The 26,080-nt window shown below is 32.8% G+C and overlaps 1 protein-coding gene across 5 annotated transcripts; it reads right to left on the bottom strand.

Moving 5' to 3' along the window:
- Positions 1–434: 434 nt before the first annotated feature.
- LOC143233783 (uncharacterized) lies at positions 435–25,309 on the bottom strand. Of its 5 annotated transcripts, none has more exons than XM_076470440.1 (16): positions 25,182–25,309; positions 21,092–21,233; positions 19,310–19,375; positions 19,023–19,078; positions 18,601–18,676; positions 16,403–16,564; positions 14,467–14,605; positions 10,842–11,205; positions 10,377–10,523; positions 9,840–9,972; positions 8,965–9,445; positions 8,532–8,710; positions 6,886–7,147; positions 6,438–6,561; positions 5,939–6,032; positions 435–5,742 (listed from the first exon to the last, which is right to left on the bottom strand). In XM_076470440.1, exons 2-16 carry the CDS (start codon positions 21,183–21,185, stop codon positions 5,303–5,305), a joined length of 2,817 nt encoding a protein of 938 aa, XP_076326555.1. In that variant the 5' UTR covers positions 21,186–21,233; positions 25,182–25,309; the 3' UTR covers positions 435–5,302. The 5 variants fall into 5 exon arrangements, 3 of the variants coding, with proteins under 3 accessions (XP_076326555.1, XP_076326556.1, XP_076326557.1); XM_076470441.1 differs by lacking the exon at positions 25,182–25,309 and adding an exon at positions 24,900–25,034; XR_013018306.1 differs by having other exon boundaries at positions 789–5,742; positions 6,902–7,147.
- Positions 25,310–26,080: the final 771 nt, after the last annotated feature.

The raw sequence follows: 26,080 nt of genomic DNA, 5'->3' as shown, positions 1-26,080 counted from the left end.
GTGTTTGTGCATCGTTAAAACACTATTAAGTGTCCCCAGTGGGATAGCAGGAGGTTTGTGGACTTACAATGCTAAAATACAAAGTCTGAATCTTCACAATGGATAACAGATAGCCCAACGTGGCTTTTCTCTAAAACGAGCAGACACCATTAGTAATACAGAATGTGTTACTCTTATACATTACAAAAATGACTGAATAAGGTAAAAAAAAAATTATTAACGAAGTTTTTAGTTTCCTCTTTATCTTTGGTATAGAATTACTTTAAACCACAAAAGTAGGACTGATTAGCTGCCAAATATACTCTATTAAAGCAATTCTTAAATTTATAATAATGAAAAGAAACAACAGTAGATAAATGTAATACACACATTTTACAATGGTGAGCAAGTTTTTGTCAGGTAGAATTTCTATGAAATAATTTCCAACTGCTATCCATTTTTTTTGCTTTAATTTTCATTCCATCTACAATATTAAAAAGCTTTTAACAATGCATAAGTCACAAAACTTAATTTTAGGAGACAGACAGATTGTATGTTGGAAAAGAAAGGATAGTTAATATTTAAATGTTTTAGACTGAATGGCTATAAAATATTAAATATAAGAGCTAGTATTTTAATGTTTGTACAAGTGCAATTGTTGGCACTCCAATATTAATTATTATATTAAAAAAATTGTTTAATTACTCCTTACAAATCTTCTACCAAATTCTTAATGGTGCATTAAGCACATTATATATTTCCAATCACAAGATTGTGTATATAATAGAACAATTATGCACTCAGCCACATTACAACTGTAACATTTTTACTTCCAAAGTCAGTCCCATAGTTATATACAAACATACCAAAAGATGCAACTTTTATCGATGGAACACACTTCTTTAAAAAATACCAGACTTTAACGTTAGCAACCTAACCCCTTATTAATGAAAGGATATTTTATCTCAACATTCATCCTTCTGGCAAAATGACTCCTTTTCATGAAGTATAAAACACTGTATTTACAGCTTTTATTAAAGCAATCAAGTTATGGATAATAGGTTTTTAAATCTGAGTAAACTGTCATCTGGAAAATACACATAAATGATATTATTATACTTTTTACAATAAAAATTTGAAATTTGTCTTTCTTTTAAACAATATAGTAGAAAAGAATGTTTCATATTAAAATTGTTAATTGTTGGAGAAACAAATAATAAAACAAAATGTAGTTTATAAACTGCAACTCCTCACTGGGTCTTATATAAAACAGAAAAACTACCTTTCTTGAGGTAACACTTGGTGTGTGTCTTCACTATATATCATATTTGTTTGTAGGTGTGTATCAATACTGAAAGAACATCATAAAAGAAGGAAGGTGGTGTTTAATCTTCTAATTTATCCGAGGGCATTCACGCTTGTACTTTTCATATTTTCAGAGCTATTCTACAATCAGTTACATTTATATTGTATTCAATTTATGCAATAGTCATAAACTTCATTTCATTTGAAAGACTGCAAATTTCCTAAGGTTAGTTTGAGTTTTTTTTGAGCACCATTGGAAGACAAACTATTTCCCACACCTGTTTTCTTACATATATCTACATGTATTCACTAACAACCCTTTACTGCCTTTGATAAATGCTCCTTTCCTTTAGGCTCATCACTAGGTAACATGTTGGTTTACTTAAGTACAAAAGATAGTAACATCAGTTAAAAAGCATATAGGAATGAATTATTGAAAAAAATTTTCACTTCAATCAGAAAAATTTGGAATGTCTGTTTTAATAGTACTAATCTGTTAATTATGTCAGTAGTTGTTACACAAAGCTTACAGCTCACATGCATAATAATAGGATTGGCTAATGGAATGAACCTATACAGTTTATTATAGTGTTAGATACCAAGCTAAAGTCAACATGTACTTGTTCACAAACTATGTTACAATTGGCTAATGGAATGAACCTATATAATTTATCATAGTCGTATAGTAAGCTACAGCTAATGTATTTGGCCACAAACTACGATAGAATTAGCTAATTGAATGAACCTATATACTTTATTATATTGTTACACAGAAAGCTACAGTCAACATGTACTTGTTCACAAACTATGTTATGATTGGCTAATGGAATGAATCTATATAGTTTATTGTAATCAACTATGGTGTTAATGTTACTGTCACCAGATTGTGATAGGACTGAACTAATAAAATGATGTACACATGTGAATATCATAAAATAAACCAAGGCTTTTATGTACTTATCAACAAGTTGTGGTTCAGACAATATGCACAATAAACTACAACACCTATAAACTTATCCAGGTTTCTTATGTAGTCTTCCCTCGAGTAAGAACAAGGACTGAAACAATCGACTGTTTTTTTTTACAGTACTGCACAACATCATCTGTTACAATCTTCACTAAAATTTTTGTGCTGTTTCTACATATGAAGTGTGTAGTACAAATTATTGTTTACAAGCAGTTTGTAATATTGCACAGTTGATTATTTGTTGAATCTCACAATAACAATGATGAAACATTTGTTTTAGGATGATGTAGTTCCTATGAGATACTGTGTTATACACAAATTCTAAAGTTAAAAAGAAATGCTTACATACATATTCTGCCTGCAGAATATTGGATTAACATCTCTATGTAATGTTGAAACAAAAATTAACACATTCAATTACATGAATAACACAAGTTTCTAAACAAAATCACATTTCTATCCTTCCTGAAACTGACAAGCAATACACTGAACTTAAGATGTTTTAAAATAAACATCCACAGCCACATTGTACTATTAATTATTAATACACAATTATTTTCTCTGCATTTTCTACACCATCATTTCAGCAGAAACAAAGGTCTCTCCAAGGCTCTGCTGTCAAGAAAATCACTCACATATTTATTTTCAGGCAACAACTCCTGCTATCCAATTGCAGCCACATGTAAAGTTATAACAATGACAACATATACCTTTACTTTATGGTCGTGTCATAACAATTTCTATTAAAACATTTTGTCTCAGAATTAGCTGAATGTTAACTTCAGTCAAAAACAAATATATTGCTCAGGTTTAGCAATCTTTTTTCTATTTGACTGGCTCTTTCCCAGAATCAGATTATAGCAAACCTGTATCTAGTAAACTGAGTACACTGGGACAGTATTTGGGTAGTCGGTGGGGCATATATCGAAGTCTAATCTGATATGAAACATATTTACACTACAGTTCCAAGCATTAAAGATATACATATTTCAATGTGAAACTAAAGTGGTGTGGATAAGCTTTTATGCAGTAATATACATTTTTTGTCAGTGTGTTTTGCCAGTATTTCTTCCTTAGTGGTATATACACTTTAACCACTGCCCACATCTGAATTAAATTTCTCTAAGAATAAGTCTTAGACAACAAGAATCTAGAATATAACACTAAAAATCATTATACATATCAACAACTATAGATAAAAACCTTGTGTTAAACTTATGTTGAAAACAGAGATTCACATGCTAATAACAACCCCCTCTTTCTCACACTCAGTAGTCAGAACACAATTCACTATCTAACTTCAACAAAAAAACTAATTTTTCCTCAGACTCAGCAGTCATAACAGCAATTCACCATCTAACTTTAACAAAAAACAACCAGTTTTTCTTCAGACTTGGCAGTCAGAACACAATAATTCAGTATCTAAATTAAGAAATAAGAACCAGTTTTCCCTCAGACTCAGCAGTCAGAACACAATTCAATATACAACTTCACCAAAAACAACCACTTTTTCTCAGACTCAACAGTCAGAACACAACAATTCACTATTTAACCTCAACAAAAACAACCAGTTTTTTACAGACTCAGTAGTCAGAACAGAACACTTCAGTATCTAAATTAAAAAAAAGCAACAACCAGTTTTCTCTTGGACTCAGCAGTTAGAACACAACACTTCAGTATCTAAATTTAAAAAAGCAACAACCAGTTTTTCCTCACCCAGCACACAACAATTCACTAACTTTAACAAAAAACAACCATTTCTCCTCAGGCTCAGCAGTCAGAACACAATTCACCATCTAACTTCAACAAAAGACAACCAGTTTTCCTCAGATTCAGCAGTCAGAACACAGCATTTCAGTACCTAACTTCAACAGAAAACAAAACCAGTTTCTTCTCAAACTCAGCAGTCAGAATACAACAATTAACTATCTAACTTCAACAAAGAACAACCAGTGTTTCCTCAGACTCAGCATTCAGAACACAACAATTCACTAATAACTTCAAAAAACAACCAGTTTTATCTTCAGACTCAGCAGTCAGATCACAAATTTCATGTTTAACAAAATGAATGGCTTTTTTGTGAGACACATGTGCATCTTCACAATAACATAGTTTATATCTCCAATGTAATACAGCCAGCTTTATTAAGGAGCAGTGATCACCATCAGTTGCCTTGTTTTCATATCATCCATTTGGGTTTTAAAAAGCTTTGATAAAGATTCTATAAATGTACGATTTAAAAATCAACATATAGTGAATATCTTCTTATAATTTCTGAATAATATTCTTTTATTGTGCTGTGGTTCTTTTGTTTCTTTTACTAATCATCTTAAGGAGTCTCTGATGTTTATGTCCAAAAACTTATTAATTATCAGTCTGAGATAATACTGATTGTTTCCAATCTATTCCATGAAGTTAAACTAAAAAAAAATGTAATAAGAAACTTGTTGAATATACTAATATATGGGATAGACACTGTGATGAACATACTAGGGTTAATTGATGTAGCTGTAATACTAACCTTTTATAATAATACTTAATATTATACCTTAGAATTTTGAATCAATCTTGGTGGAATTACAATACATTTCCTTTTTTAATGGGAAGAAATAAACATTAAGGCACAAAAGATGAGCAGTAAATTATAAGACTTGATGATTCAAACATTATTCTCTCAACTTGTACATTAATGCCTAGTAATAACATCATATCAAATGGAGTGTTTCAAATACACTTCACATGAACTCAGACACAATACGTAAATCTGAAAATATACGTAATGTTAAAACTCATACGTTAACACACTTCCCAATTATGTCACAATGATACTGTCTGATATACAATGATGAATCTAGCCCTGACCACCATGTGACAAAATTTCATATCTTCTAGATATGAGACACACAGAAGATCATGGCTGGTCCTGGACTGGTGTCATTAAGTGGAAAATCCTGAGCAACAGCTAGTAACTGTTTGTTTCTCTACTTCAGTGAATATGAGTCCCAGGAATTATGGATGATCTCAAGAGAATAAAACAAAATTTTATGGTCACTAAGTGGAAAACTCCTGGGTAACAGCTGGTGGCTTCTTGCCCATTTCTTCAAGAGAGAAGAGATCCAAGGGACCATGGCTAGTCCCAAAATTGGATAACAAAGGATCATGGTCATTTGAGATACTGTAATATGGCTGGGAGTCCCTGTAACTTCTACTAGCAGACACATGAGGCTGGGTGGCACTGAACCAATCAGGGTACATTCCACGATCATGCAAGTCAACAGACTGTCTATTTCCAGAAACATGATAGTTATGCAATTGAAAGTCCATATCCAATGTTGACTGGTTATCAAGACCAGTCTCACAACAGAGCGCCATAGATGGTGGAGGGTTAAGAACCAAATGAGTGGCTGAAGGAAACACAGGAACACATTCAGAGTTATGTATTTCTGGACTATTAGGTGTAACGGGTTCATGTGCTGCACTAGGAGAGAGTTCTGTAATAGAAAATAAATACAGTGCACTATGGCAGTTTGTGTTACATCTTCAAGTAAACGCTGTACATAATAGTACATTACACACACTAGTAAACGCTTAGTACATTACACACACTAGTAAACGCTTAGTACATTACACACACTAGTAAATGCTTAGTACATACTAGTACATTACACACACTAGTAAACGCTGTACCTCCACTTTTAATCAAGATTTCCAAGACGTCATCAACAGCTTGGCTTTTGACAGGATTCAATCTCTGTTGGTTAGAGGTCTCCATATAAAACTGCTAGATAAATAAAAAGAAACACCTTTCTTATTTTGCCAAACTACAAACATAGTTTGAGGTATCTTACACCACATAAGAAAAAAACTTATCAGTTAATTCACCAGAAAAAGTAATAAAACTCAGATTTAGACTAAAATTAATTATACAAAAGTTTCAAACTACAACTGCAGACTAAAGCAGAAATTAGAAACGTCACAACTTGAGCCTGAATTAAATCACAGAAACGTTGCAACTTGATGTAAGAAAAAGAACTTACTTCTCAAACCATAATTATATATCTCATTCCCATAAGCCTACAGTGTAACATGAATTAAAATAATAAGTATAGAATAAATCAGAACATATTTCCCAAAACAAAACTTAAGTGTGATGTAATTAACAAAACAGAGACTAAAGATAACAAACCTGTTTTTTAGTAGCTTCATTATGATCTGGTACAGTCATGAAAAACTGGGGTTCTGTTCTCATCTTGCTGGGGCTTTTTTGTATAATGTTCAACATTGTATTAAAGTTTGGAAGGGATGTGGTTCTGAAATATGAGTAAATTGAATATGGTAATTAAAAAAACAACAGAAGTAAAGTATTTTATTAGAGAGTATGAGCTAAGGAGCAACACTGGAATGACTCTGGTAGTGAACACAATGAAACGTAAATAGAATCATTTAGATTTAGAATAAAAAGTATGGCAAGATAGTCATCAACAAATGTGTTGAAAGTTGTAATCTGAATTTTACATGATAAAATAAAGACAATAAATATGTGAATAAGAAATTACTTCTTGTGCAATTTCACATTTTAGAATGTTAAACACTTTTAAGAATTGGAGAAACTAAAAGAGAGAACATCAACTAGCCTTTGGTAACCAATACCATTAGGAATAGAATTAACTCGATGTTTGTTTACTGATGAAATGGTAGGTCTCATATCATTAGTTTGACAGAAAATGATAGGAGTGATTCCGGGGAAGGAGCTTATTGATTCTGTAGTGGTGGCCATGGGAGAAGAAGTAAGAGTTGAATCAACTGTAACAACTGGAAGATGGGGTTGAAGAAATTTTCCAAAGTTGGTCTGTACCAAACTGTTGGTGGAAGGAATGTTTGAACAACTTGATGCAACTGGAAAAAGAAAGGAAACAATGTACAAACTTAAGATTATTTGATAGCTTCTATTGGTAAATCCATCATTACATAAGTTATCACTCCTATTGAAGTAGAGTCAAATAAAGCACAAAAAAATAAGCTACTGAACATTACGTAAAGTATGTGATCTTTCTAACCAGTCATACAAATTTTTAACAAGCTTTTCCATAAATAAGTTAAATGAGTGTGTTAACTAAATGTTTCTGGGATCAAATGATTACTGAGAAATAATTTTGTCATATTAACAGGAGATATGTTAATAATCAGCTGTAACAATTTAACAGCATAAGTTTACTTCTTACAGCAAATAACAAAGGTTACCACCAAAAATAACTGCAACTCCAGCTACAAATACCCTTAATTAGAAATGGGAAAAAATAATCAAAGCAAGTAATTAAAAAAAGATTACAAAAGTTCTAATTATATAAGAGTTTATCAGGAAGCATCATTTAGACAGTATGTTTTTTTTTTCTTTCTTGTTAACAGATGTGTGACAATGTTGAAGCAATAATCGCAAAGAAAATTTAATATTTTGATTTGTATAAAACCTGTTAATTTATAGTTGCTGTATTAAAAAAACACCAGAACATTATTTTGTAGCAAGTGCTTCTGGTGAAGCAAGTGGGAGTTACATTTAGAAGATGGACTGCTACAGTAGAATGTACATAAGATGAAACCCCCTGCTAGTACAGCGGCAAGTCTATCGGGCTATCTGCAGAGCCCTCCATGTGACTTTGTTATAAGAAAACACACACATAATATGAAAACAGGGTTTGTGCAAGTGAAAGTTAAATTTAGAGGATGCACTGCTACAGTAGAATGTACATAAGATGAAAACAAGGTTTGTTTTTGAATTGTTTAGTAATAATCATTTTTGTTAGATAAAGGCAACTGATTAAATAAATATAGATGTTTGAAAGTGTTATTGTCACTTTTTTTAACAATTTCAAACATCTATATATATTTTCTAACTGATCTGTTAGTGTGACTATTCTATTTAATTGCTAATATTTGTATAATGCTTGTTTAATTAATCAGCATTGTTATTTTTAAAAACACTACGACTTAATTTGTTTGGAATGGTGACTGTTGAGATGCATTTTGTTTAGTTAGTTGCATTTATCTTAATTGACTGCAAGAGGATAAATACACAAGCATTTCAAAAAGCACCAATATATGTAAAATGTGAATTTTTAGTTCTTTATCAAATTAGTACTATTAAATGTTTGAACCTTAAAAATTTAGTGATTTTTTTTTAAAGTCAAAATATTCCATTATCTTCACAAGATAAACAGTCACCACTTACTGTCAGTTTTGCACTACCTGTACCCGTAAGTAACAACCTATAATTGAAACCTACTTTGTTCATGGTGAAGATGACATTGGTTCAGTTCTAGATTTTGGGAGTTTCCTGGAACAGCTATAGAAGGGACTGTTTGACTGGTTATTGGAATGGTTACAGCAGCAGTTACTGCAGGTAGAATAGCTTGTTGTTGATGTTGCATCATAGTCTGTTGTCGCTGCAACTGGAGTTTAGATCTAAAACAAACACTATATAACACTTAGACACATACCTAATTAAAAAAATTTAGATTTCTTTACATAATGGTGTAGCAGACTGTACAGAAAAAACACTTTTTTATACATTTGAAGTCACTCTGAAAGATTTATTTAAAAATCACAATGAAAATAAGTAATATGAAATGCAACACAACATCATTAGCAAGTTAAAAATTAACTTAACGTTCATCAAGTAGAAGATATCTAAATATGAAAACAACAAACAAATTTACCTTTGCAATTCTAAATATAATTCTTGAATTTTTCTTTGCTGCATTCTAACAATATCTACATTAGCCAGCTGGTTTGTTCCATCTGGTATAGAGTTGTCATCTATATCCATTGGCACAACTGAAGCAGGGCGTGGTTCCATTGCCTGCTCTACACCAGTTGGAGTAGTGCATAATGTTTCTGAATTTGATAACACTGACACAGATGAAGACATATCCATAGCAACAACAGAAGAAACTGAAGACTGCTGACTGTCATCAACAGTTTGTTGTGGAATACTTGGAAGGGTGTCGAGAATTATACCTTCAATACCAACAGGCAAACAAGGGACACTATTACTTCTAGTGGTTGAAACTTCTGTCGAAGCAGATGATGTTATCCGATTGCTTCCATCAAGATATGGCTTCAATCGTTCTATAAGATGGGGCTTAGCCCCTGACACTGGAAGATTCCGCTTCTTCAGCTCTATCTTCAGATCACTCACTGGTTTATGTAAGAAAAGATAAGTGTTTGTTACACAAAAACTCTTTCTTACTTGTCACTCTGCAAATCTTACTGCGTATACTGTATTTCAAATATTTAGCTAGTAAATTTTCTCCTCAAAACACAATCTTCCACACATTTGGTTTCAGACATCAAAATATTGACACTCAATAACTGTTTTATTGTAAAACAATTTTATAGCACTAAATCATACCCCCCCCTTATACAAGCCATCAATAAATGATTTATTATATTTGTTTTTACAGAACCAAACCATCCACACTTACACTAGCCATCAACATTTATATTTTTTTTTGGCAGAGGATTATCTCTTTACAAACTCAAATTCTATCAGGAGGCTAATAATAAGGTAGTATCCTTTAACAATACCTACCTTTCATATCCTCTAGTTTGTTCAGTGGCTGCTGAGATGTAGAATTAATATCTTGGTTGTGGGTATGTATATTTTGTCCAGATGTGTACATATGGCTTGTAGATAAGAACTGACCACGATCCTCTGAGAGATTCTGGTTGTTACAAAAGGATAATCTTAACTCATTAAGGAATAGAATAATACAGCTTTCCATGTATATATAATACGCACGCACACACAAATATATATATATTTAGAGAGAGGTTATATGAGCAGTAGTAAAAGCTGTTACTTGAAAACACTATACGAACAGTTTCTGGTTCATTTAAACAATACATCTTACAACACAACACTACCTATGAATGATTTCTCATAAAAGATATATTTGAATGTACCCAAGTGACAGAATAGTATCTGAAGGTATTACTATTGAACATCACACAAGGAAATCACATGTAAGTAATGTATGAAACAGAAACTGGGGAGGAGAAATGGTTGTTTTGGACACTTTCATGGAGTCAAGTAAACATGAAAGAAGTTGGTATAGTACAATACTACCTGGGAAGAAGAAAGTATGATTTGAGGATATTTCTGCTGCCATTCAAGTTGCCACTGTAGAAACAGCTGCTGCTGTTGAAGTAGCAATTCATAGGAATTTTCAGAAGTTGCTGTAGGTGATGTTGATTTCTGGGCACTTGGTGGACCCTAAACATTTAGAAATGGTTTTACCTTTAGTTTCATCTTTTTTTGATAATAATTTTAACTTACTGACATCTGTGGAATAAGAAGTAAAAACACTTTTGTCATCTTACGATTAAAATGTTTTCAAAAGATCAGGTGAAACATCTTCTAGATTATATTGAGTTTGGTGGGGTAAAACACCTTCTAGATTATATTAAGTTTTGTGGTGTAAAACATCTTCAAGATTATATTAAATTTTGTGTCTTACATTTTATTTTCTACACCTTATTCCACCTTAAAATACTATTTAGTTATTCAACAAACCTCTTCATCACTTCTTACCTTATATTCATGAAATTTAATGGTCTTAGTTTTTGAATGAGATTTAGACTTGAACTTCCTTCGAGTCTTACTGGAGCTACTATTGGACTCCTGGGTTCGACCTTCCTCCTGCTGCCAAGGAGAAGGGAAGCTTGTTTGTGAGGGAGACCGAATTTGGTTAACTGGTGGACTAAATTTCTGATCAGCAACAGAAAATATTGTATGAGTAGGTGACTGGTTTTGGCTGATGATAAGACTGAAAGCTTGAGACCAGGTGGGTGAGACAGCTGAGCTATGGGAAGATGTCAGCTGAGGGTCACTCTTTGAATCTTTAGATTCTACAATGGCAAGCCTAGAAGACTGACTTGTTTTTAAAGGTGTGAAACTGTAAAACAAATAAATGAAAATACTTTATTCATATTTCAATACCTTTGGTTCTCTCTTCTATGCACAACAAGTTAACTTGAACTATGGAATGTGTTAGAACAAAGTATGTTTATGATCCATGAACCTGAACCATGGAGTGTGTTAGAACAAAAGGATGTTTATCATTTACGTACTTGAACTATGGCGTGTGTTAAAACAAAGGATGTTTAGGATAAGAGTACTTGAATTACAGTGTGTGTTAGAATGTAGGATGTTTAGGACACATGTACTTGAACGTTGGAGTGTGTTAGAAGAAAGGATGTTGAGAATCCATGTACTCGAACTACGGAGTGTGTTAGAACATTCCTAATTATTCAGTGGTGATTAGTTTTACATTCATAAATTACTGCTTTTTACTCACTGGTGATTAGTTTTACATCCATAATTTACTGCTCTTTACTCAGTGGTGATTAGCTTTACATCCATAATTTAACTGTTATTTATTCAGTGGTCATTAGTTTTACAACCATAATTTAACTGTTATTTATTCAGTGGTCATTAGTTTTACAACCATACTTTACTGCTCTTTACTCACTGGTGATTAGTTTTACATCCATAATTTACTGCTCTTTACTCAGTGGTCATTAGTTTTACAACCATAATTTAACTGTTATTTATTCAGTGGTAACTAGTTTTACATCCATAATTTACTGCTCTTTACTCAGTGATGATTAGTTTTGCATCCATAATTTACTGCTCTTTACTCAGTGGTGATTAGTTTTACATCCATAATTTACTGCTCTTTACTCAGTGGTGATTAGCTTTACATCCATAATATAACTGTTATTTATTCAGTGGTTATTAGTTTTACAACCATAGCTTACTACTTTTTACTCAGTGGTGATTAGTTTTACATCCATAACTTACTGCTCTTTACTCAGTGGTGATTAATTTTACATCCATAACTTACTGCTCTTTACTCAGTGGTGATTAATTTTACATCCATAACTTACTGCTTTGTACTCAGTAATGATTACTTTTACAACCATAATTTACTGCTATTTACTCAGTAATGATTACTTTTACAACCATAATTTACTGCTATTTACTCAGTAATGATTACTTTTACAACCATAATTTACTGCTATTTACTCAGTAAGAATTACTTTTACAACCATAATTTACTGCTATTTACGCAGTAATGATTATTTTTACAACCATAATTTTACTGCTATTTACTCAGTGGTGATTAGTTTTACATCCATACTTTACTGCTCTTTACTCAGTGGTGATTAGTTTTACATCCATACTTTACTGCTCTTTACTCAGTGGTGATTAGTTTTACATCCATAATTTACAGCTCTTTACTCAGTGGTGATTAGTTTTACATCCATAATTTACAGCTCTTTACTCAGTGGTGATTAGTTTTACATCCATAACTTACTGCTCTTTACTCAGTGGTGATTAGTTTTACATCCATAACTTACTGCTCTTTACTCAGTGGTGATTAGCTTTACAACCATAATTTAACTGTTATTTATTCAGTGGTCATTAGTTTTATAACCATAATTTACTGATATTTTCTCAGAAGTGATTAGTTTTACAACCATAATTCACCAATATTTTCTCAGAAGTGATTACTTTTAAAACTGTAATTTACTGCTATTTACTGAGAAATTAGTTTTACAACCATAATTTACTCGTGTTGACTCAGTTGTGATTAGCTTTACAATCATAATTTACTGCTATTTACTCAGTAGTGATTAGTTTTACAACCATAATTTATCACTATTTACTCAGTAATAATTAAATATCAGTGAATTGTGCTTGTAAAATTACTCAGTAGTGATCAATTTTACAACCTTAATTTAGTTGGTAGTCATTAGTTTTACAACCATAAATTACTGCTATTTACTCAGTGGTGATTAATATATATGTAAAAGCACCTTGTTTGGGTTGAGAAAATATTTTACGTAGAGGAGCGAACAAAATTTAGACCTTCTTTGGTCATCATCAGGTTCAAAATTAGTTTTACGACCATAATTTACTACTATTTACCCAGCAGAGATCAGTATTAGAACCATAATTCACTGACATTTGCTCAGTACTGACCAGCTTTACAACCGCAATTCACTGACATTTGCTCAGTACTGACCAGCTTTACAACCGCAATTCACCGACATTTGCTCAGTACTGACCAGCTTTACAACTGCAATTCACCGACATTTGCTCAGTACTGACCAGCTTTACAACCGCAATTCACCGACGTTTGCTCAGTATTGAGCAGTTTTACCACCGTAATTCACTGATATTTACTCAGTATTGACTAGCTTTCTCAACCATAATTCACTGATATTTACTCAGTATTGACTAGCTTTACAACCATAATTCACTGATATTTACTAAGCAGTGATAAGTTTTACAACCATAATTCACTGATATTTACTCAGTAGCAATTACTTTTACAACCATAATTTACTGCTGTTTACTCAGTGTTGATTAGATTTACAAATGTAATTATTTGCTATTTACTCAGTGGTGACTATTTTCACAGCCATTATTCATTGATATTTACTCAGTGGCAATTAGTGTTACAGTTATTATTCATTGATATTTACTCAGTGGCAATTAGTGTTACAGTTATTATTCATTGCTATTTACTCAGTGGTGATTAGTCTTACAGCCATAATTCATTTCTATTCACTCTGTGGTGACTTATAACTCCAGCAAAAAGATGGTTTGAATTGTAAACTATTTCCATGGTTACATACTCACTTTACTTCAAGTGTTGCCAATCTCCTGTAGCACTAATTTTATTTAATACAATAGCAGGTATGGAGGAGTTATTTAGATAAAGTAATTAGTTTTGCCTGGATGTGTAAATGGTGAAGTCAAAGTGATAAAAATTTTTAATTTTTGCACAAAGATAGAACCACAAAATATTTTTCTGCAGTAGACTTTTCAGGTACATGTATACTTTAGTACATTTATGTTCAATATTCAAAGAAAATGTGATGTCATTTAACTGTAGTTTATTGTTACATAATGTACATGGGACTTCATTAAAATGTGGTTTGCAAAAAAATTATGAGAGAGACCAATGAAACCCGTATTTGTAAATCGAAGCAGGATAGAAAATATTGAATAAACAAGCAGTAAATCATGTTGTGTTATCATGCAAGTTGTTAAAAGTAACGTGTTTCTCTGCTATGCACAAGCACCTGTCTTCTTATCTTCTGTAAGATTGTTCTCTCTCTGTTCTGTTTCACACTGGATTTACCTGTTCTGTGACTGATCACCAATATCTTGTTGTGGAGAAATGGCTCCTTCACTGCTACTGTCTTCTTCAATCTTAAAGCTAGCTGCAGGGTGTTTACAAATCTCTCCTTCACATGTATTCTTGAATGGAATCTGCCCTTCTATAAAACAAACACCATACTTCTTTAGAACATAACCAAATATTACTACAGGAAAAGCTATTTAGGAAGAAGAGATGTATTTTTCTGAAAGAATACTGTTACAAACATCATTACAAACAGAACAAAAAAAAAGAGCTTAAGCAGTAAAATCAGTTAGAAGTTTTAAGATTAATTAGCAAGCAAGTTGGTTGATTTGGTGTTTTATGGCACAAAGCAACTAAGCTATCTGTGCCAAACATCAAATAAAATGTTAAAATCAAAGTAAAATTAGTAAAATTTATAAAAGGAAATTAAGATAAAACAAGTTAATTTTTGAATTAAAAACATAAATAGCATTAAAACCAACTTTTAGATCTAGTCTACAGTGGTAAGAGAAAAACTACAGTAATACAAGCTGTAAAGGACTTTCTGTAGCATAACTGTAATTATCATAAGTCGCCAGGATGATTGATGGCTAAGTTCATAAACCACCTTTAGTCACCTGAAGTTGGCCTTTCCAGTCCTGGTTAAGTTATTTGACATTATGGCCATTTTCAAAAAGTAATAAAAATTGTAAAAGACTTGTACCCAATTTTAATTATAACTCGCCAGGATGACTAACAGGTAGTTCACACAGTAATGTTAGTTACTTGAAGTATGTCACCAAACCAAAGCTTCTTTGATGACTTTGGAGTGCCTGCAAGTCCCTCTAGTTCCTTCTGAATGAGAAAGGGAGACATTTGCCCTAAAGGTTTGTCTCAAAAAGAATGTAGTATAAGAAAATGTGGTACAAAAGGTGTTCAAAACGTCATTTACCAATGAACTGTTTTCTCACTATTTTAAGTTTTTATTTAGAGGATCCATAATAAAAAAAAGAAATTTCAGTGCCCACTGACCCCACCCACCATGGAGCACTATGATAGGATGCTCTACAATGTCAAACAAGGACACTGCAGCAATGCCAGGATTTCATGAGCACTATACCGAGACATCAGCATCAGATACCATGTCCACAACACCTGTTGAGAACATCCAACACTGGTACTTGGTTGACCCTAGCCCAAGTGTACCAGCCGATTTACCCAAAAGGGGGGCCACCCCAAGGCTGCCCATTTACAGGAATTCTAGGCCAAAGTGGTGTGTTAGGGTTGGACCCCTCAACCAGCAGGATCTTCTCCTCCCTTTCACAGGTCACCACGCACACCAACACATGGGTGGATGTTATGTTCTTTCAATTTACCTCCTCTGGGACATCCCCTCACCACATACAGGAATCCACACCGAGGGGTAGCAAGTAATACTGCTTAATATAACAAATAATTATGCCTACTAGCTTACGTTTTTACAAATTTTAATTGTTAAATTTTCCAGTCTGATTTTCTTTTTATGATTCATTTAGTTATTTTTAATCTTCTTTCAATTTTTAATGATTTCTTTGACTGCTAAAACTGGAAAGTGCAAGGTTAAATACGTTTATGACCTATTATGATATGCAAATGAGGAAAGTTAAATTTTTAATAATAACTGTTTTATATATGAGCAGATGTTAATATAAAATGAAGAAGCCCTAACCCACCTTCTCACCTTCAAGAATGTTGCTTATGATTAACTCCAAAGAGGTAACTGTAACCCATCTTCTCACCTTTAACTGCTCGTATAAACTTCTCATCACCTTCAAGAATGTTAAGTATGATTAATTTCAATGATGTAACCCTAACCCATCTTCTCACCTTTAACTAATTGTGTAAACTTCTCATCACCTTCCAGAATGTTGCGTAAGATTAACTCCAATGACACAACCCCAACCTATCTTCTCACCTTTAACTGCTTGTGTAAACTTCTCATCAGCCTGAAGTATGTTGCCTTTGATTAACTCCAATGGACCTGGACGATGTGAGAGACGATCATTCAAATCATCTGCTAAGTGGGCCTTTCTCAGTTGCCTCTGTTTTTCTTGCAGGCTCCCATCTACCTTTGTGTCTAAGTATCAAATTAAGTACAATATAAATAAGCCTGCAGATTAAAGACAAAACAATTACACAATATGATGGATAATATGCAAAGTAACACAAAACTTAACACCCATTTATTATCATCTGTTAGCACTAGAAATTAAAATATAAAACTGGTACACATAACTGTACTATGTAATACAACAATAAAAGAAAGAGGGTTCTAGCTTACACATTCACCTACTGGAATAGGTTATACAACGTATATATGAAATGAGACATCCACTTTTAGGAATAGGTTCGACAAAGTGTACAAAACATCCACTGTCAGGGATACATTCTAAGCCTATATAAAATAAAACATTCATTCAGAAATACATTCCAAGCCTATATAAAACAAGACATTCACTGTCACAAATACGTTATAAGCCCATATGAAACGAGACACCCACTGTCAGGAACACGTTATAAACCCACATGAAACGAGACACCCACTGTCAGGAACACGTTATAAACCCACATGAAACGAGACACCCACTGTCAGGAACACGTTATAAACCCACATGAAGCGAGACACCCACTGTCAGGAACACGTTATAAACCCACATGAAGCGAGACACCCACTGTCAGGAACACGTTATAAACCCACATGAAGCGAGACACCCACTGTCAGGAACACGTTATAAACCCACATGAAACGAGACACCCACTGTCAGGAACACGTTATAAACCCACATGAAACGAGACACCCACTGTCAGGAACACGTTATAAACCCACATGAAACGAGACACCCACTGTCAGGAACACGTTATAAACCCACATGAAACGAGACACCCACTGTCAGGAACACGTTATAAACCCACATGAAACGAGACACCCACTGTCAGGAACACGTTATAAACCCACATGAAGCGAGACACCCACTGTCAGGAACACGTTATAAACCCACATGAAACGAGACACCCACTGTCAGGAACACGTTATAAACCCACATGAAACGAGACACCCACTGTCAGGAACACGTTATAAACCCACATGAAACGAGACACCCACTGTCAGGAACACGTTATAAACCCACATGAAACGAGACACCCACTGTCAGGAACACGTTATAAACCCACATGAAACGAGACACCCACTGTCAGGAACACGTTATAAACCCATATGAAACGAGACACCCACTGTCAGGAACACGTTATAAACCCATATGAAACGAGACACCCACTGTCAGGAACACGTTATAAACCCATATGAAACGAGACACCCACTGTCAGGAACACGTTATAAACCCTTATGAAACGAGACACCCACTGTCAGGAACACGTTATAAACCCATATGAAACGAGACACCCACTGTCAGGAAGACGTTATAAACCCATATGAAACGAGACACCCACTGTCAGGAAGACGTTATAAACCCATATGAAACGAGACACCCACTGTCAGGAACACGTTATAAACACATAAGAAACGAGACACCCACTGTCAGGAACACGTTATAAACACATATGAAACGAGACACCCACTGTCAGGAACACGTTATAAACCCATATGAAACCAGACACCCACTGTCAGGAACACGTTATAAACCCATATGAAACGAGACACCCACTGTCAGGAATACGTTATAAACCCATATGAAACGAGACACCCACTGTCAGAAATACGTTCTAAACCCATATGAAACGAGACACCCACTGTCAGAAATACATTCTAAACCCATATGAAACGAGACACCCACTGTCAGGAATACGTTCTAAACCTATATAAAACGAGACACCCACTGTCAGGAATACGTTCTAAACCTATACCAAACAAGACATCCACTGTCAAGAATATGTTCTAAACCGACATAAAACAAGACATCCACTGTCACAAATACATTATAAATTTGTACCAAACAAAGCATCCACTGTAAGGAATATGTTCTAAACCGACATAAAACAAAACATCCACTGTCAGGAATATGTTATAAACCTATATGAAACAAGAAATTTGATATTTTGCTGAGATAAAAAACACTACTTTCTGCAGTTACACAAAACCTGATATCAGATATCTACCTTCAAGAATATGTTGTTGTACAAGTTCTTGTCTTTCTGGTCGTTTCTGTATCTTGCTTCTCAAAAAATCTCCAGTCTATGATACATTAATAAACATATATAGTTATTCACCATGAATAACTAGTGCATTATTACTGATTAGACAAATATTTTGTGTATTGAAATTCCCAATGAATACTTGAGAAATAAAGACAAACTAAAGCTTTTATTCTTTAAGTAAACTTCAGAGGATAAAGCATATTGGTACAACTAATGCTTAATTTTGTTATGAGACACTGCAAGGGTTAAATAATCTATGATTTCCAAATCTTAAAATCAATTAAACTATGAATAGGCAGGTATACTGCTCTCATAAAGTGTTAACTGCAAAATATCAGGATAATAAAATTATTTTTTTTAAATACAAGTACTTCTTTCAATACCTTTGCTCTCTCCAACTTCTGTCTCTGTTCGTGGAAAGCAGGTGGAGTATTTAAAGCTGAAATAAATAATAATATTGCTTACTGATCCTGTTTCTGGTGAACAACTTATATGAACAAGCATGACAACAAACTTAAGTTGAATCACAAACAGCAGTATTTGTACTTATGTGGCATTGTTCCATGTTTAACATTTTGTGTTCAAGGACAGTATTTTTACTTCTACTTACACAAAATTATTCTTTGTTCAACATCTTGTTACCAAGGGTAGTATTTTCACTTTTACTTACGTGGCATTATTCCTTGTTCAACAAGCTGGTTGATTGGTCTCCGTAGCAGAAGCTTCTTTTGTAGGGCTAAAAACATAAAAATGAAATCTAAATTACTGATTGCTTAATAAACTACTGTCTTATCCTCTGTCATACATAGAAAAAGATAGGTTTTATTATATTCAAACATGTTTAGATATTTGATACTGTTAAACAATACAAAAATACTTACTGATACATATTGCAAGAGGGTATTTTTGGCTTTTAAAAACCTCACATGGGGTAGATGAGGTCTCTGGTTCAATCCCAAGGTAGAATGAGTACAAAAGGATAGCTACAACATTCACATGGTGTAGAGAAGTCTTTGGTTCAGTCCTAGCCATAGTGAGTATAAAAACATAGCTACAACATTCACATGGTGTAGAGAGGTCTCACGTTCAGTCCTAGCCATACTGAGTATAAAAGCAAAGCTACAACATTCACATGGTGTAGAGATCTCATCTTCAGTCCTGAGCTACAGTGAGTATAAAAATGTAGCTGCAACTCTCACACAGTGTACAGAGGTCTCATGTTCAGTTCTCAGATAGAGTGAGCATAAAAACATAGGTACAGCACTCACATCGTATAGAGAGGTCTCACCTTCACTACTGGCCATAGTGAGTATAAAAACATATCTGCAACACTCACATGGTGTAGAGAGGTTTCATGTTAAGTCCTGGCCATAGTGAGTATAAAAACAGCTGCAACACTCACATGGCATGGAGAGATGTCATGTTCAGTCCTGGCCATAGTGACTAAAAACATAGGTACAGCACTCACATGGTGTAGAGATCTCAGGTTCAGTTGTGAGACAGCGAGTATAAAAGGTTATATTATTGTACAGCAAACCAAAAATCTCTATGATGATGAGTAGCCCAACGCTCTTTTATTACCAATACCAGCCTTTTTGAGAATGTATTGAAACAAAAATTTAAAAACTGGTCTTCAACAAATTTCAAACATACTTACTGTAAGAAAGCCCCTTAGAATACCATATATAAAAGTAGGGAAGGTCAAAATTAGGTACACACAAACATAATAAAGAAGAAACTGTGGAAAACATTTATATTCATTAACTTATAACATTTAAAGTACCTTTACCAATTTCTCACCCATAATATAAGATGACTGCCAACCAAAATAAACATCCTACTCATGTCTGATGAGACTACATCTACATGATTTCTACCTAGTGTTCATCAAATCAGGTGAGTTACAATTTATTTAATGTTTTCCTTATATTACTGTAATCTTCTATTCTTTTTACTAGAGTTCAATATAATCTCCGTTTCTTTTCGTTTGTTTGTTCAATTTCATCTACTGTCAACTCTTGAGATAGTCTTTACTAATGAAAAGTTAGATTGATCATAACATTATAATGTTTCCATGAATGAAAGAACAAATACATTTTGTTATGAATTACGATCCTATGATTTGCAGGTTACAAGTCAAGTATGCTAACCAAGTCATGTTCCCTGTTTTTTTCTTTGTTTTTACTATAATTCAATACTTCTCAACATTAATATATGTTTTTCTTACTACAGCCCAATATTTTCCTTATCCCTTCCTTTAGTTGATCACATAAACAATATTCTTAAATATCACATAAGATTGCTGCATGTATATTTTTTTAGTTTCTTTAACCCTTCTTGTCATACATCAGACTAAGCTACAATGTTACATAGATATAAAATGTAGTAATAACTGCAACACAGTTTAAAACAATATAAACATACCAAACTATTATTTAAAAATAGTACATACCTTCTTTATTTTTATCCATAGACTGCTGAAGAGAGCCTTCATCCACTTCAACCGTCCCACCAAGATCAACAGAGGATACAAACCATTCATCCATTTCAAGTACAAATTAGTCACTTTTGACAATGCACAAGGTACAGGAATGCTTTGAATAGAAAGAATGTTCAAGAATTATTATAAGTGCTTTTGTCAAAAATAATATACAAGCGTATTAACATTATTTTAGCAAACAACTTTCATAAACATGGTGTTTCTATCAATTAGAGACTTTCTATAAATTAAGTTATGTTGTGTAGTTAACCTTAAGAGTGAAAAGATTATTTTATTTTTCAAAGTTAAATATTCTAGTCTTTAAAATTACTAATTAACTTCTTTAGTTATTGCCACATAAAATGATCAATTAATTTAAACAACAATGAAACTGGATGAAGTCACAAACATCATTAACTAATCTAAATTAGAGTTCATGATTATTATACTGTAACTGTAATATTGTAATTATAATTTATTAATTAATTCAAGGTAGTCAAAATTAATAAAATAATCAACATTATAACTATCTTTTATCATTTCAACTGCCCAAGTCTTATCTGATGATAACTGATTTATAGAATATAATTAATGTTAAACAGTAGATACCACCATAAAGATGTAGTTTTAGATGTTTGTGTTATGCAATAGATACTACCACAAAGATGTAGAGTTTTAGATGGTAATGTTACACAGTAGATACTACCATAAAGATGTAGAATTTTAGATGCTAATGTCACACTGTATATAGTGGAGAAGACTGAGGAGGGATGAAAATAATTAATTAATTATACATCCTGTGCATAACAAACCAACAGAATGTTTGTGGCCATGATTTGAATGCAACTCATCAGGTCAAGCAGGGTTTGAAACCAATGGTTTAGTTTACTAGCTAAGCCAGTAATTTCACTACTCACAATTTAATGGTTCAAAGAAAATATACTTCTGTTTAAACAAATTGAAGACTTTTATAAAATTTTTCTTCAGAGTAGATCTCACAAAAGGTTGTTAATTCTCTAACTCTTATATATGGTTTAAATTTAATTTTTACTGTATAATGTTACACTTGATTTATCATCATTTCTCTTATTGACTAGTAATTGGTAAGCTAAAACATACAGTTATTTAATCTAACTCATCACAAGTCAATGCTAAAATGTATAATAATAATTATATAGGGCAAACAGATGCACTGACACTTCACTATTTACTCAGCATAACCTAGTTTAATAAATGATACTAGCCTAAAGCTGTAAATGAAAAAATCAAGTCTAATGGCATACACAAATGTTAAAATGCTTGTAATACCTTCAAGCTACAAGCTGTCATCCTTAAGCTATATCTGGTATCTAAGTTATGATAACTATTATAACACAAGCTGCCATCCCTTTGCTACACCATCTGGTATCTTCAAGTAACAGTGACTATTATCACACAAGCTGTCATCCTTGTGTTATATTACATGGTAACTTCAGGTAATTATGGTACACAAGCTGTCATCCCTCTGCTGTACCATCTGGTATATTCAAGTTAGGGTGGTCATTACGACACAAGATGTCATCCCTCTGATATATTTAAATTACAGTGACCATTATGACACAAGCTGTCATCCCTATCATATACCATGTGGTATCTTCATGTAATAATGATTACTAGATAGAAACCAATATCAACAAACTGAACCTTATCTGATTCCAATAAAGTAAACATTTGATCTTCAACTTATGATGTGTCTGCAAGTGTTAAAAATACCATTTTATAACATTTCCAACATGAAATCTTCTTGGGCTAAAATTTATTACACACATATTAATATGCCCTTTCTTTATTAAGTTGTAGCTTCATAAAAAATTATGGTAGAGTTGTAACTTGATCTTTGTACGAAAGTAATTTGATGCATGAAGAGACACACTGAACTTCACTAACACATAACCACAAGAAATGGATATTACTATAGATAATTATTAAGAACTCACCTGGACACTTCAAAACTTTCATATTCTGTGCATAACTATAAATCTAAGCAAAGATGACTAAAATATCCATCTTTTTATCTTTTTCTTCCTTAGAAAGCAAAACTACAAAGCCAATACAGATTTCATAGCTTTGGAGAACAACAGTAAAATATTTATCAATATATTAACACTTCTGTTGTAGAAGCTCTGAAGCACAGCTCTGATAGAAGATGTCTCTTAAAGCTATTATTGTCTAAAATACTTCCACTGTAGGACCACTAGAACAAAGACCAGACAGAGTCTGCATCTATTAAACATATTATCATTTACAATACTTCCACTATAGGATCCCTGGAATACAGATCAGACAGAGAGTCTCCACCTGTTAAATTTATTATAATTTACAATACTTCCACTGTAGGATCACTGGAACACAGATCAGACAGAAAATCTCCATCTGTTAAATATATTTTCATTTACAATATCTCCATTGTACAATCTCTAGAACACAGATATGAAAGAGAGTCCACATCTGTTAAATATATTATCATGTACAAATACTTTCATTGTAAAATCTCTGGAACACAGATCAAACAGAGAGTCTCCATCTGTTAAATATATTATCATTTACAATACCTCCATTGTACAATCTCTAGAACACAGATCAGACAACATCTCCATCTGTCAAATATATTATAATGTACAATACTTCCACTGTAGGTTCTCTAGAACACAGATCAGACCGAGTCTCCATGTGTAAAATATATTAGCATTTTCAATAACTCCATTGTAGAATCTCTGAAACACAGTTCAGACAGTCTCCATACGTAAAATATATTATCATGTACAATACCTCAGTTTTATGATCTCTGGAACACAGACAGACAACATCTCCATCTGTTAAATATATTATCATTTACAATACCTCCATTGTAGGATCTCTGAAACACAGTTCAGAGTCCCCATCTGAAATCTTACTATATACAACCTTTCAGCTAGGTATAAAATGACTGCAGGTCACAGTAACTAATTATTTTATTGGTCACTTCTTGACACCTGTCTATTATAAGTTTTAATAAACTGATAGACATACACTTAGTTATAGAGAGAAAGTTAAGAAAAGACTGCATAATTAATCACAGGGCTCATTAAACCACTGGATTCAGGTTCAAAGTGAATGTTATAGTCTTTTTACAAATTTATCTGCAAAATTTAAACAACTATATTATCAATGTATGTAAAAATTTCCAGTATAGTCCATGCCCCTAACACATGATTTTTTTGCAAACTTATACAAACATAACATCTCTGTCGAATTAATATATTAAAATAAGTAAGTTTTGGTAAATTACACAAATTTAACACAGAACCAAGTCTTGATATTCAATAGGTATATACTACAGTGGAGAACTTGGTAGAAATCTCCTTTGTTGGCTTCACTTGATCATGGCTAGTTATGTCACACAGAGACTAATTTTTTAGAAACATCACTTTTCAACTATAATGAAAAACTACATCTATACACTGTTATCATTACATTTACAAATATAATCCTATTGAACTTTTAAACTTGCTCTAAAAATTGTTTATTTAGATGCAGAATCCATCTTTGATTAAAATGAAATATGAACAAAAATTACAAAAATGATTATATTTTTTACGTTACACACAGATAGCTCTCTACTGTATACAGAATTACTTTTAGTTTTACTAAATATTATACAAATTACAAAATATATAACAAGTTGAGCTTCATGTATTTAATTTTATTGTTCGTATTTTTAACACGTTTCTATGGCATTCATAAAGGCAGATAATCAACTTACCCTAGTTAAATTCACAGTGCTATCATTGTATTTTGTTACAACTATATGTTAAGTCCTATAGAAGATAAAAATTTCGTTTGAAAAAATCATAGGCCTAAGGTTCCATTGATAATAACATAAGAAACTGAGTCCTAGTGACAACACTCTCGGCCTCACATACTTAAACATGAAGATTATAAGTTCGATACACAAAAATATACAAATGGCAACAGTCAAAATTCAATGCAAATGTGATAATTTTTAAAGCCAACAATACAATTTTTTCACAAAAAGTTTCGTTACCTTTTGTTTCTTAAAATTGTTGCACAAAATGTAAACATTTTGAAACCGCTCTCATAACCGCTGCCATTGCAGTGTCCCGGATAATAGATTATCATATGGATCACGTGTGACGCAAGAAACCACAATAAGCATATTATATTCCCGAATGAATCAACTTTGGTCTGAAAGTTGAACTGTAAAAGGGAAGAGAAACAAGTTTCCACACACGTTTCTAAGATGGATACTTGCTTGAAATAATGTTTATGGTTTTGTAATTTAAGACCGTTTCTACGTAACTTTTATCTTAAAATCTATTTTTCTCTAATTTTATATTAAAACTTATAAAACTAGCTGTCATTTTGGTCTCACATTAAATCTTAAATTTTCCAGACTGCCAAACTTTGAAATTTAAAATAATATAACTAGGCGTATCCTGCTGGATGAGAGGTAAATTTCTGGATTTATAATGCAACAACAACTTGACAAGTGGTAATTTTTTTCATCTCTCAACATCACGTTTCTTTGTTCTATTTTCATATTAGAATGTATTATTTGCGTAATTTGTCCTGCATCAATTGAAAACCTGCTAATTGCTGCCACCCTTGTGATTCACATAATACAAAATAAATGCAATTTTAGTAAAAAGTACTTTTTATGTATTTTTTTCTTATACCAAAGCCACATCGGGCTATCTGATATGTCCACCGAAGGGAATCGACCCCCTGATTTTAACGTTGTAAATCCAAAGACTTATCACTATCCCAGAGGGGGACTAGTAAGAAGTAATAACAATTAATGCGCGGTAAAAACTTCGTAGTTTGGAACTATTTCAATTACATATTTATTAACTATAATATTAACTTTCTGTGTTTGCGTTTCTTACTTCACTCTGCATGCATCAGATAATTAAAACGTATGCC

This window comes from Tachypleus tridentatus, chromosome 12, assembly GCF_004210375.1.
Source record: "Tachypleus tridentatus isolate NWPU-2018 chromosome 12, ASM421037v1, whole genome shotgun sequence".
Taxonomy (NCBI): domain Eukaryota; kingdom Metazoa; phylum Arthropoda; class Merostomata; order Xiphosura; family Limulidae; genus Tachypleus; species Tachypleus tridentatus.
This window is presented reverse-complemented; position numbering and strand designations above follow the sequence as displayed.

Excerpts from the sequence above, each read along its gene's own strand:
- LOC143233783 (XM_076470440.1), bottom strand. The coding sequence starts at position 21,185 with ATGGATGAATGGTTTGTATCCTCTGTTGATCTTGGTGGGACGGTTGAA. Across the intron at positions 16,565-18,600 it reads ACAACAACATATTCTTGAAG|ACACAAAGGTAGATGGGAGC; the intron begins GTAGATATCTGA and ends TTTGATACTTAG. Across the intron at positions 10,524-10,841 it reads TTAAATTTCATGAATATAAG|GGTCCACCAAGTGCCCAGAA; the intron begins GTAAGAAGTGAT and ends CTAAATGTTTAG.